General features: G+C 47.3%; 1 protein-coding gene across 3 annotated transcripts; it reads left to right on the top strand.

The window, feature by feature from the left end:
• The first annotated feature begins 68 nt into the window (after positions 1-68).
• TXNL4A (thioredoxin like 4A) lies at positions 69-12,357 on the top strand. 3 transcript variants are annotated; one of them, XM_059040491.2, is made up of 4 exons: positions 69-132; positions 399-567; positions 7,950-8,053; positions 11,947-12,357. In XM_059040491.2, exons 2-4 carry the CDS (start codon positions 415-417, stop codon positions 12,116-12,118), a joined length of 429 nt encoding a protein of 142 aa, XP_058896474.1. In that variant the 5' UTR covers positions 69-132; positions 399-414; the 3' UTR covers positions 12,119-12,357. The 3 variants fall into 3 exon arrangements, with proteins under 3 accessions (XP_058896474.1, XP_058896475.1, XP_058896477.1); XM_059040492.2 differs by lacking the exon at positions 69-132 and adding an exon at positions 145-313; XM_059040494.2 differs by lacking the exons at positions 69-132; positions 399-567 and adding an exon at positions 2,658-2,728.
• The last annotated feature ends 1,312 nt before the right edge of the window (positions 12,358-13,669 follow it).

The following is a 13,669-nucleotide window of genomic DNA, read 5'->3' on the forward strand; positions in this document are numbered from 1 at the left end:
GCCACTCCCGACACTGCGCCGCCCTGTCGGCCCCCAGGCCCCGGCTCGGGGCGCGCGCACGCACTCGCGGGCGCGCACGCACTGCGGGCGCGCGTCCACGCCCGGAAGGAACGCTGAGCCGCAGGGCCCAGTGTGCGTGCCGGGCCGGGGGCCGGAGCGGGTGGCGAGGGAGGCGTGGGTGTACGATCCCAAGGGTCCCTTCGCCCTGGGTTCTGGGCCGCGGGGCGGAGGCGATCCGTTGGTGGGGTCGGGGTCTGGGGACGAGGCGGACGCGGGCCTGGCCTTCCCGGCAGCGCACCGACTGCCCCGCGGTGTGAGTCCCCGTGAGGTGGGGTGGGGGCCCCGTGAGTGCGCCGCGCTGGAGCTGGGAGGAGCTGGCCGGTGGTTCCCTCCCGCAGACCCGTCGGCCCCAAGATGTCGTACATGCTCCCGCACCTGCACAATGGCTGGCAAGTGGATCAGGCCATCCTCTCGGAAGAAGACCGCGTGGTCGTCATTCGGTTTGGACACGACTGGGACCCTACTTGTATGAAGATGGACGAGGTTCTGTACAGCATAGCTGAAAAGGTAACGCAGCCCCGCCTCACAGCGCGTCCCGCCTTCCGTTTGGTCATTTCATCGTGTTGGATTGCTTTGGCGGTAAGATTTAAAAGTGCGGTACGTTCACCGGTGAGAGAGAAGTAGTAGAGGATTCACAAACGGACTGTCGTCCCTTGGGATGTGAGGATGGGCTCCTGAAATCGGTCAGAATACCTTAATGTTCTTTTCTGGGAGAATTTTCCATGGATTTTCAAATTTTTAAGAAGTTCATGATCTCTCCCCTCTAAAGAAGTTCATAATTGCTATTAACTTACAGGGGTTTTAACTGAGAGGGTGTTTTCAAAAATTTACATCTGTGGTGCCCAGAGCAAAACACATTTGCAGACTTTGGAGGGAGCATAGGAGCTTACTTTGAATAGCTTAGTTTAAAAGGATTGTCTTTTTTTTGGTACCATGTTTATTTGTTGCGTTTATAAAGCAGAACATTTATGTTGATAGCATAGTAAATCCCGTTCTTTTTCTTTGGGTCGGTTCTTTACCCCACCGGTGCTCTTTTAAGTGACTCGATGTATAGCTTAGAGCGACTTAAATGCGGGAAACATTGGGAGAAAGTAGAACTATACTTGTTAGAGCTAATTTTCCTAATTCTTAAATTTAGTACACTGGATTGTCTGTGGCCTTTGTTTGCTGACAATAAAGTGCAATTGTAGGGCACTGTTGCATAACCAGGGCTTAATTCTTTCTCTATAATTGTCTCATAGGGATTCTAAGATAACTTTGATTTAGATTTTTGCAGATGTAGCAATAGGGCAAAAGGATGTTAATACAATATTTAACTTATTAATATTCCGTAATAATTTGAGAGGTTATTCATTTTAATGAAGAGTAAAAGTAAGAAACATTGAAGCCATCTTTTCTTTCACAGGAGTAGGATATGCTAATATGGGCTGGGTTAAAATAACGCCTTTGAGTAAAGAGTAACAGTTGTAAGGATATATTTTGTATTTAGGAAAGGAAAAATTATCTGACCTACCATCGGTAATTTTCACTATCTCCTATTTGGTGGGACCCGCAGAGTTGGGGGAGGTGACCTTGTGAACATTACGGACCGTCCTTCTGTGTCTGTCGGCGAGTAAGTATCGCTCGGAATACTTAACCAAAGTGCATCTCAGAGATCCTGATTCTACAGGTCTGGGGCGAGGTCCAGAAACGGCTTTTTAAGGAAGTTCCCCAGGGAATTCTGACATGACTTTCAGAATCCCCTCAACGAGGTCAGGGTCAGAGTAGGAGTGCTGTGATTATAGCCATTCCCCTCTTCTTCCTCTTGGGTGCCAAGACATTGAGCGAGCTTCAGGAGGTGCCTGGGGGACTCAGGAGAGCAGGATTCTCCCCCAGGGGTCCTCCCAGGCCCGTCAGAGGTCAAGAGTGAGGTGGTGTCAGGGAGTCATGTCTGCACGGCTTAAGCTACAGTAGTCAAGGGCAGAGACTGCAGACTTCAGTGAAGATGGACACAGACACTGTTCAGTAAGCGAATCACTGCGGTGTTGACTCTGAAATAACGTAGGTGTGTGGGGTCTGGATTCTGCACCAGGGGGCGTCCAGACCTGGTTGCCCCCCGCACGAGGCTAGGAGGGCAGAGGGGTGAGGGTTGTTTGCTCTTCGTATCTGAGCAAAACTCAGCAAGATACTCTTAGCTAGGAGGCAGATTTTGTGTCAGTTTACGTTTTTAGGGACTTTTACCAGACCCGTTCTTTTCTAATCCCTATACATCAGTCAGAGACCAAATCGCTGTAGTACTAGCAAACGTGCTCTTTTGGTACAGTTTAACTGGGCTCACTTCGAGTGCTTTTCTTTGGTCTTTTAAGCTCTTCCATGTCTTTTGTCCAAAACTTGGATTTCTATTTTAATAAACTTTCAATACTATATTATAGTATAGTTATTCAGAATGCAAGCTTGAAATGCATTACAAGACTACTAATGTTTTATTTTCTACTTAGTATAAGGGCAGAATATGAGTTTAAAATTCTGGAAGCCCTTCTTGGGGAAGCACAACAGGAATTTTTGAAATTTAAGGTTTTAGTATAAAGAACAATTTAACTGTCTATCTCCCTCTGCAGAAACAGCAGATAATGAGGGCATCTTCCTCGTCTTGTTGCGAGCCCTGTTTGGATAACCCAGCTGTGTTAAAGTGAGTACGAGTCCCAGCGCTGAGGCTGGACTTGACCGCACTGTCCCTCCTGGAACGGGGCTCACCGACTCGCTGCTTGGTAGCTCCAGCCCCGTCGCATGCTGCGCTCGTTTTGAGCCGTACGGAAAACATAGAGAGATGTTTAAAGATTTGACAGATGCCTGGAGTTTGGTAGAGTGATAACCAAAATGAAGGTTCCTGTGTCGTGGGTGATTTTACGTACAGCTTCGAAGTGAGACTATCTGGTGTACTTCTGAGCTGTCTTGCCGTTTTGTAGGAACGTACTTGGCCACAGCTCACTGTTTCTAAATCCCATCATATGTAAGAATAAGTGGGATGTTTAATTTTGGTCTGTTTACAAAGCTCATACAGATAGCGTTTAAAATATGCAAAACCTCAGTGATACTATCTCATAGCCATATGTGCTAATTAGATTGTACGTAAGGTAAATGTATTCATGGAACTACTTAGGAATGACTTCAAGGGGTCATTCGTAAGCATGAGGTAAAGTAGGTTGAATCAGCAGAAATTTATGCTCAAATGAGGAAAATCTCATAGGAACCAGCAGCCAGTCAGGGCAAACAGTAATTTGAGAAAATGAAGTTATCATGCAGGTTTCTGATGGCTTTGAAGTGAACTACCTAAAAATGTAAAAATTGACACTTCAGAAATACATAGTGCAGGGCTTCCCTGGTGGCGCAGTGGTTGAGAGTCCGCCTGCCGATGCAGGGGACGCGGGTTCGTGCCCCGGTCCGGGAGGATCCCACGTGCCGCGGAGCGGCTGGGCCCGTGAGCCGTGGCCGCTGCGCCTGCGCGTCCGGAGCCTGTGCTCCGCAACGGGAGAGGCCACAGCAGTGAGAGGCCCGCGTACCGCAAAAAACAAACAAACAGACAAAAAATACATAGTGCCAATTGACAGTCAGGAACATTTTTTCTAGAATTTTAGGTGGGTTCTTAGCTAGTGGAGGAGCTCTGTACAGAAGGGTGGCTGGCAGCGCCGAGGGCCTTCAGCCTTGGTGATTTGCACGAGTTACATTAACCTGGAGGCACCCGGCAGCGGGCAGGACCACTGAACTGCGTAATCACTGACTTGCTGAAGAAGCAGGCTGCCTGTAAAATGTGTGGCAGCAGGGTTGGGAAGGACAGTTACTATTTTAGACAATCAAAAGAACATGTACTAGAAAACAACTTGATAATGGAAGGGAAATTTGTACATCTGGTTCTTGATTTAAAAAAAAAAATACTATTCAACAGCTGGTTAACATTACTGCAAATATAGTGGGCAAAATATTACTGTAGATACTGTAGTCTCCTGCAGGTCAATTTAAAGCACCATTTAAAAAGGTAAGACCCCTGTGGATAAATGGGCACAGAACTGGAAAAAAAGAGGAAATGCCAACGGTTAAATACACTTCAAAGAAGCACACGTTAAAATAGTGTACTGTCATTTCTCAGGTGTATCAGAGGTCTAACTCTTAGGGCATATGTTGAAAGCCGATCTAACACTCAGGCAGAAGTGAAGCCGGTACCGCCCCTGGGAAGCAGCTCGGCATTGGGTGAAGAGCCCTGAGGACAGCCATGCCTTAGGCTCCCTGAGACTGTTGCTGTGACTGATAGCAAAACTGGAAAGAACCGTGATACCCAGTGAAGGGGGAGCACGCTCGTGACCGGGCTCTCCAGCGTGTGGCGCGTAGGCCAGTCACGGGGATGGGTGGTCCTCACGGCGGCTCCTCGAGGCAGGTGCCGCGGAGTAGTTTGTCCAGGCTCAGAAATGGGGCCATTAGGACTGAAAGTGGAGCATCTTCTCCCCTGGATGGGATACTATTTGACCATTAAAAATGATTTCCTAAGAGCTTTATTTAATACCGTGGGGAAACATTGGTTAATGACATTAGCTGGAGAAAAGCACAGTGTATGCAGTTTGCTCACAAGAGAACATGTGGATCTGGGGAAAGGGAAACACTTACTTTTCATTTTAAAGCACTTATATACTATTGATTTTATTTGACTGTCATATACTTTTTTTTTTTTTTCTTTTGGCTGGGCTGCGTGGCTGTGTGATGTTAGTTCCCCAACCAGGGATTGAACTCGGGCCCTGGCAGTGAAAGCGCCAAGTCCTAACCACTGGACCGCCAGGGAATTTCCTGATTGTCACGTACTTTCAAATTATAGAACTTGTTTTTAAAATACTGGGCTGGAAACAAAGCAGTGATGTTTCCGTTCCATTTCTATGTTTTCAAAATGGACATTTTTTAAATGGAGGAAAGATCATAGACACCTAGCTTATTTCAGTTTTATATAAAAAATGAACAAGGGTTCTAGTTAATTGCAGATTCATTAATTGATGTGAAACATTCAGGAGAAGTAGTTCAGCCCATGTCGGAGGCATCATGATAGAATCCATGCAACCCCCTCTAGGAGAAGCTCTTCCAGAGGAGAGAAGCTGAGAGGGTCACAGAACTAGAGAAAGGCCAGCTGGTGCTGTGGGCCTTCTCCTCCCAGGGCTGCAGGGGCTGGAGGACCCGTCAGGGCACCTCCTCTAAGGAGGAAGTGGGACCAGACCATCTCTTAATGCAGGTCTCTTTGAACTCAGGATTAGGTAATTAAGTCCATAGTGACAATAATATATTTCCTGAATTTTGAAATAGAAGTTTATTTCTAAAGTTCACTCTTTCAATAAATATCGCAGGTGTGGATTCCGACCTGGTGAGGCTTCACATTTACCATGATGTGATTTATGTGGAGGGGAAGAGAAAATGAAATCCCGTAGTGTCAGTTGTTTTCTGCTTCTGAATGAGCTACAGTTTTCTTACTCATCACTGAAGGCAAAAGAAAATAAGGCCTTTTTAGAAAGTCTCACATAAAAACCAGCGTTTACAGTGTGAAAATTATATGACATTGAGTTGGGATAGTTGAACGTCCTCATACATGAACTAGTTGAGATATATTCTAGTAACTTTTAAGAGAATGTGGTTTCTCCAGTCGATTTCTGCTTTAACTTGGAGATTTGGACGTTCTAGGAACCAGAACCAATTGGCTTTCATTGGATTGAAAGGTGTCTGGGACTCTTGTTGGATTGTCACTTTACGCTTTAGGAGGCAGATGTGTGTGTGTGTGTGTTTGTGTTTGTGTTTGGTTATACTGTGATGTTAGTATCTATCTTTTTCATTATAATATCTGTTTTATTATGTGGGAAGGAATAAAATATGTCTGCTTAGCGAAATTGGATGCGGGCAGAACGTTAAAAACCAGCGGGGTAACTTTTGCCGGGAAGCAGCTCCGCCAGCGCGTGGCTGTGCTTGCCCGGTCCTCCCCCTCCGTGTCCACTGCGGCCACGTGAACACGTGGTGCTCAGCTCACCCTCTCCGCCCTCCACAGGTGTGTTCTCTCCTTTCCCCAGGAAAGGGGCGTGTGGGGTGGCCGGGAGAGACACCCGTTCTTCCCCTACCTCAGCACCGAGGTCTGTCCACGAAAGGAGCGCCCACTAAATGTAAACTTCCTTCCCTCCTTTTTCTGGGTGATGGTGGTTTAAATTTCCGTATTAAATACTTCTTCGTATTCCCAAGTAAAGGGGAGAGAACCGTGAACTCCTCTGTACCTACCGCAATCAGCAATAGTTTGTCAGTCTTGTACCGTTTAACCCCTCAAACACTTCTCGTGCTGCAGTATTGAAAGCAAATCCCAAATACCATATTATTTCACCTGTAAATTACAGTTAGGTTTTTAGAGTTCGTTTTATATGAAGAAACGTTGTGCATTTTCTATGAATTTCCGGGGGCTGCTGTAACAAAGCACCACAAACCGGGCTATTAAAACGACAGAAATGTAGTATCTCACAGCCTGGAGGTCAGAAGTCCGAAATCAAGGTGTCGGCAGGGCCGTGCTCCCTCTGAAACCCTCAAGGGAGAATCCCCTCTTGGTTCTTTCAGCTCCTGGCGTCTTGCGCCATTGGTGGCGCCCCTTGGCAGTCCTCCGTGATCATGCGGCTTCTCCCTTGGTGTGTTTTCACATGGCCCTTCTCCTATAGGAACACCAGTCAGATTGGATTAGGGGTCACACTCCAGTATGACCTCGTTTGACCTTCACTGATGAGCTCTGCAGGTACCCTTTTTCCAGATCAGGTCACATTCTGAGTACTGGGGGTCAGGACTTCAGTATATCTTCTCGTGGGGTGAAAGGACATAATTCAACCCCCGATATAAATTGGTATAAGCTTTCTAAAAGGCATTGAGACAGTATTTACAGGGAGCCTTTAAAATGTCATGTCTTTTGTTCTAAAGATTCTATTTTAGGTGTTTATCCTTAGGAAATAATGAAGTATGTATACGAATTTAAGGGTAATAATGTTCACATGTGAATAATTGATATCAATGAAAATCTGAATTATTTATATTCATGACAAGTCAAAGAAAATAACAGAAGAATGGTGAAAATAATGGCATAGCCACTTGGTAAACTGTTATGTAGCCATAAAATTTTGTTTTTGTTTTTCTCTTATGTAAAGTATACGATTCATATAAGAGGATACTCATAATTAAAGCAGGATGCAAAATCCTGTAGTGTGATCACTCTATGATCACATTTTGTTAAAAGAGTATAAACATATATACCAGAAAAAATGGGAAAGAATATAGTAAAAGTATGTTCTCAGCAGTCAGCTCTGGGTGTTGGGGTTGAAGGTTGTTTTATTTATGGTTTTCTGGGTTTTCCAGATGTTCTCTGATGAGCTTGCAGCTACGGAAGAAATTAAAGAACCTTAGATAACTGCAGTGTGATTTGGGGTGTTAGGCCGTTAGCATGTGCAAGTGTCCAGACCTCAGTAAGAGGGGAGTGTGTGGCTGAATTCCAAAGGCATGTTTTAAAGCAGTTGTTTAATGCGTGTAATTCAGTATTTGTGAAAGTACAAATTGGAAAAGTTCATATAGCTTATTACTAGATCAGCGTGAATAATCTATCTGTGGACGTTTTCTGCAGGATTCTCATAATTTGCTGTTCTGAAAAACATTAAATGAGATGTTAATGGACAGTCGCTCAGGACCCGGATCCTCTTGAAGTAATTTCCTACATGGCAGCTCTACTGGGAAAAAATGTTGCCGAGTCAGTCTGAAAATTGTCCTGTTATACACAGATTCTTCTGTTTTTGTTTTTGAATGTGCTTTTACAGAATAAAAAGTTGATTTGTTATTTTAGTTTTTTTTCCCCCAATCTCCTTTACTTTTAGGTTAAAAATTTCGCAGTTATTTATCTTGTGGATATTACAGAAGTACCTGACTTCAACAAAATGTATGAGTTATACGATCCGTGCACGGTCATGTTTTTCTTCAGGTATGTTCTCTTGTCTTAAAGTTGTTGTTTAAATTGAGTAGACGGTCTGGAAGTTTAATGCGATCAAGATTCTTTCGATTCTTTTAGTTAGCAGGAAGTCAGTTATGCCGTCATAGCACAATATAGTTCGTATCACCAGGCAATCAATCTTTTAAATAATTTTCAAAGTAGCAATTCCAGTTTTAGCATTTACTCAGTAACAAATTACCCTTTTGAAATAACTGCCCAGGAACCTAGGGGAAGTGTCATTAAATGGGAGACATTCTGACTGAAATTTAAGATACCTTTAAATTTAATGTGTTGATGAAAAATGTCTTTAAAATAACTCACTTTTTAAAGGTATCAATGACTCTATTTAGCATCCTTTTGTGATATCCAAGAGGAAAACCTGTACTTAATTACTTGGCTTGTAAATACAAAATCTTGTAAAAAAATCTTTTATCAGCTGAAAAATTCTGTTGTGAAACCCTAGTCAGTCAGTCATTGGCGCAAGGAATAGACTTTCCCTAATCGCCTTAAATTAATTTGTACCCATGATTGACAGGCTCTGCATGAAAGGAAAACGCGGAGTGACTACTGGTTAGGTACACAAGAGTCTGATGCAGACGCATATACCTTTGTTGATATAATAAAGTTAAGTAACATCATGAGTGGAAAAAAAATGCTGTTGTGGAGGTTTAATTTGGAAAGCAATCACCATTAGATACTGTTTTTACTTGTCAAAATTTCGTCCTGTTTATTGTTACTACAAAAGTTGGTAAGTAGCAACATAAACGTCGGGCCATACGGCAGAAGCAGAGCTCCCTGATGGTCCAGGAAGGTCTGGGTGGAGTGTGCAGGGTGTGTATTTGGTTTCTATTTTCTGTAACAAACTTGGTGGCTGGAAACAACACCATTTACGAGCCCAAGGTCTGTAGGACAGAGTCCAGGTAGGCTCAGTGGGTCGTGCATTGGGGTCTCACGAGGCCGGAGTCACGGGCTGGGCTGTCACGTAGGCAGTTGGTCAGGGAAGAGTCCACTTGGCTCTCGGGGGCTGTGGGCTGGATCCATCTCCCGGTGATTGGGGGTCTGAGGTCTGTCTCCGCCGGGGCCCCTCCCTGCTGCTAGAGGCCCCCCTGTCTTCGAAGCCCTGAGCAGGGAGTTGAGTCCTTTTCGTACAGCTGCCCCAACTTCGCGTTCAGCTTTCCGAGGGCACTTGTGATTGGGTTGGACTCACCCAAGAATCCGGGAGAGTCTCTATCGTAAAATCAACTGATGCGTAACCTTAGGGACATCTGCAGAATCCCCTTTGCAGTGCAGTGTAACTACAGACCAGAGGCCTGGTGTCTCATCGTAGCACAGTCCCAGGGATTAGGGCAGGAAACAGCAGGGCTTATTTTAGCATTTTGCCTGCTGCGGCCTGCCCTCCGGCTCCCAAAGATTCATATCCCTCCCATGCGCAAAACTGGGTGTGGATGAGGCCTTCTCAGGTGACCCATTAAGCACAGCTCATGGACACAGCTCTTATCTGTGGCCCCCTCTCCAGGACGCAGTGTGGGACAGGCATAGGAAGCAGTTTGGGTTCACCGGGGGGCGTCAGGGATTGGAAGGGGGCTCTGATGCTCCTGGCCCAGTGCCTGCCCCTGGGAGGGTTCTACCCAGTTTTCTCTGCCTTTTTTATGAGAGGCATTTGCAGCTGGTTCATTTTCCAACCTGCTTCCTGCCAGCAGCATTTTGGGGTTGCATCGGCTCCTCTCCGTGTGTGCTCTGTCCCTCTCAGCCTGGGCAAGTCAGGTTTCTGTCCTGGGCACCGGGGCTGCCCTCTGCCCGACGGCTGCTTCCTGGGGGAAGGTCTTGTCCTGTGACCAAACATTCTGGCTTTTAGGTCTTTTCTAGGCTTCAGCAGAAGGTGGTGTGGCCTCTGTGTCGACGGTTCAGCAGCCGTTTCTGTATTTCAGCATCTTTTGCTATCTGGAGAGGCTGAGAAATCTTTTGGGTTGACGGGTCTTACTCCGCTTTGTCTCCCTCATTTTACTACAAGCAGTGCGGAACCAGGCGGCACCTTCAAGACTTTGCTTATGTGTCCCGGGCTGGTGTCCCCGCTCAGCACTTGGGCGCGTCCCAGACATTCTGCCGTGCAGCCATCTCGGCCTTTTCTGCCGTGCTCCTCACGTTTTCCCAGAGCCCTCCAGGTGGGCCACGGGCAGCGCACTGCGTAGGGCCCACCTGGGCGGGGCCGCCCTGACGGGGAAGGAGGTTGCAGAAAGGAGTCGAGTGGCGCCGCGGCCGCCGTGTGCTTTGATAGCTCAGGACTGATGCTGCACTTGGGAAAGGGGACAAAACCTTCTACTGTTTCTGCAACGCAGGATTCCAGGATTCTAAGACACGCAGTAACAGTATTTTAATTAATTTATGCACCAAGTAGATATATGTACAGAGTCTTGCTGGCTTTTACGTCTAGTGCTGGGACATTAAGTCAGATGAGACAGGGTTCCTCCCATCACAGACCGTCATCTGACGGTGACAGCTGAGAAAATTAGCACAAGGAGCCAGGGAGATGCAAGGGGACCCGTGATAAAGGGGTTCCCGGGCCCAGTTGCAACGTGTGTGCGTGTGCGCGTGTGTGCAGGCTTCGCTGCGCCAACGGGCTATTCTTGGACACCCTGCTGGTGGGGTGTAGAGGTCACCGTCATTTACAGACTCACTGTCACAGAAAGGGTGCTTATGCGCCCGTTTCACCTTTATGGCCCTGAAGTGTCTTCAGGAACGGAGGACCAGAGTCCGAATACACCCCATCACTCTTCCTGCAGGAGGTTCCGAAGGTTTTGGCAGCTCTGAGCCAGGATCTGTGGGTGAAGACCTAATACCTAGGATAAATATATTCTTCTGAGTGACCAAGTATATATTTTTCCTACAGATCACAGTATTGCAGCAGGCATTTACGGAGGCACAAACACTGAGTGCAGCGGGTGATGGGGAGTGCTCAGAGGCTGCTGGGTAACGGTGGCACGGGCAGGCGGGGGCGCAGGGCAGCGCAGGCTGCACATTTGGGGACCTGCAGTGATGAGGGAGGACGGACAGGTGAGGGCCGGGCAGTGGCGGGTGCTGAGCAGAGAGCGTGGCGGGGCCCAGACGCCCGGTTTCCTGGGTCCGTGCGTTGGACTTGGAAGGTTCCTGGAAGTGAGTGTCTGCAGCAGGAGAGAAGCATAAGGTCTGACTTTTGGAAGCTCACCCTGGCTGAAAGGAGGCCCCGCTGTGACCTCGGGATGGACGGGGCACGCACCATGGAACAGCAACGGGGGCCAGACGCACAACCTTGCAGAAACAGGAAGCTAAATGGATGAAAGTCAGTGCAGCTGGTACAGCAAGCGCTGATGTCTTTATTTTATACAGTGCGCGTATAAATTCATTTCAGAAAGAAGCGTCTTGAAAGGTCAGTCTGTGAAGAATTACAGAAATGCAAAATATATTTATTTTACAATTAGTATGGCTTTCAGTAAAATTTACACCACGTGCCCACAAGAACACCATGACAAACGCATACGTTGCCTTTTTCAGGTATATTACATATATATACATATATATACATATATATATAATATATTTCAGGTATATATTTCAGGTGTAGTAGTGCAGCCTCTGGAGAACCGTTTGTCTTTGCAGGTGACCGAGGCTGTGTCCTCTGGCCTTGACTGGCCCGTGGGTTATTTGTCCTAAGGGGGCGCAGGGCGCGCGGAAGGAGCCGTGCGTTTCCTTAAGCAGCACGTAGGTGGTTTCCAGCCTGCTCGACAGTGGTGGACCCTCTTGACTGTGTGTGTCCTTGTTCACAGTGGGAGACACAGGCATGTTTCTCACGAGATTCTGTTCCAGAAGGATTTTTATGAGCGTTGACCCCCCCTTTCCCCAACCTACAGGAACAAGCACATCATGATCGACCTGGGTACCGGCAACAACAACAAAATCAACTGGGCCATGGAAGACAAGCAGGAGATGATCGATATCATCGAGACTGTGTACCGGGGGGCCCGGAAGGGTCGCGGCCTGGTCGTGTCTCCGAAGGACTACTCCACCAAGTACAGATACTGAGCCCTTGTCCGGTCCTGGTGCACACGGTGCCGCGGAGTCATTCTCCCGTGGAAATATCGTCAACTGTTTAAAGCCTCTGAGAAGGCGTTTGGGAAAGTACACGAAGCTCAAGGAGCTGGAGGGTCTTGCAGTGAGCGTGGCATTGCCTCAACTTTCAGTCCGCCTGGTCCTTGTATTTTTGTATCAGCAAATATCTGTAAATATCTAGCTGAAATAAATAAAATACATGGTGATGGGAACAGTCAGAATCATTTATTTCTTATGAAAATCAGTGTATTGATTGGCGATTTTGGCAGTCAAGAATGAACTCTTCACTGTTGAGTGAGGTTCAGGTGTGGGTCCCATGGGGCTGCTGTGGTTTGCACACTTGTTCAGTGAGAGTCTGTCCGAGCTTCCTGGGTCTCCTGTAATTAGGGACCTCAGACTGGCGACTTGACACAGTTCTGGAGGCTGGGGTCAGAGCCACGTGTCGGCAGGGCTGGTCCTCTGGGGCCTGACGGGGAGTCTGTTCCTACCCCCCTGCCGGCCCTGGTGGTCTCTGGCATCTCTGGCGTCCCTTGGCCGGTGACGCTTCACCCCAGTCCCAGGCTTCATATTCACGCGGTGTTCTCCCCGTGTGCAAGTGTCCCCACTGGGTGGGGGCCACCCTGCTCCGCATGACCTGTTCCCCACTAGTTACAGCTGCAACAGCCCCGTCTCTAGAAAGGGGCACATTCTGAGGTCCTGGGGTGACGATTCCCAACATGCGAACCGCCAGGGGCCACAGTTCGACCCACAGCAGAACCAAAGGCTTGAGTTCAGGAAAAGGGAAAAATCATCTTTTATTCTTCTGGTTTTAAAACCAGTGCAATAATGATTTTTGGATTCCCTTTAAATATAAAAAGTAAGAGATGTTTCACATTCCTCCTAAGACTGTATCTAACGCACTCAAATGCATCGTATTTTCCACAGCAACCATGACCCTTCAGTCCGTGTACCTAGTTAGTTTCCTTATCACAATCTCCAGTTTCTCTCCTGAGTCTCTTATCCCAGCAGCGTGTTGGCTGGGATCTTCACGGGCACATCTCAGGGCGCACAGCCTCCGAGGTGAAAGTGGGGGCACACGGCGTGGAGGCAGCCCGGGGCCTGTGGGGGGCACACCCTGGAGCCCCTACCTGGTTTCACAGCCGGGATCTCGTTACCGAGGACCTTGGGCGAGTGGCCCCCAGAGCTCCGTTTCCTCCCGTGTGAAGCGGATGGTGGTGTCTGCTGTCCGACGTGTGCTACACGCAGGTCAATTAGGACAGTGCCTGGTGGGCTCTCCGTGGTGTGAAAACACCCACTGCCTCGTCAGATTGACTCATTGTTGGAACACGAGTACATGCCAAAGAATGAAATCAACAAATACAAAAAAAAAAAAAAAAAGCTACACACTCACACGAAGGGGTGTACTTTTAAATGGATACAGAATTCAAATGTAAATCTGCAGTTTCATATCTCCAGCTTTAATTTTCCCATTTACAAAATAGTATAATACCATATCAAATGAGGTGCTAATGAAAAAAGTCAACG

The sequence above is a fragment of the Kogia breviceps genome, chromosome 15 (genome assembly GCF_026419965.1).
Source record: "Kogia breviceps isolate mKogBre1 chromosome 15, mKogBre1 haplotype 1, whole genome shotgun sequence".
Taxonomy (NCBI): Eukaryota; Metazoa; Chordata; class Mammalia; order Artiodactyla; family Physeteridae; genus Kogia; species Kogia breviceps.

Bases quoted from the DNA above. Each gene is read 5' to 3' on its own strand.
- TXNL4A (XM_059040491.2), top strand. From the start codon at position 415: ATGTCGTACATGCTCCCGCACCTGCACAATGGCTGGCAAGTGGATCAG. The intron at 568-7,949 runs GTAACGCAGCCC...CTTTACTTTTAG, and splicing joins TGTACAGCATAGCTGAAAAG to GTTAAAAATTTCGCAGTTAT. The intron at 8,054-11,946 runs GTATGTTCTCTT...CCCAACCTACAG, and splicing joins ACGGTCATGTTTTTCTTCAG to GAACAAGCACATCATGATCG.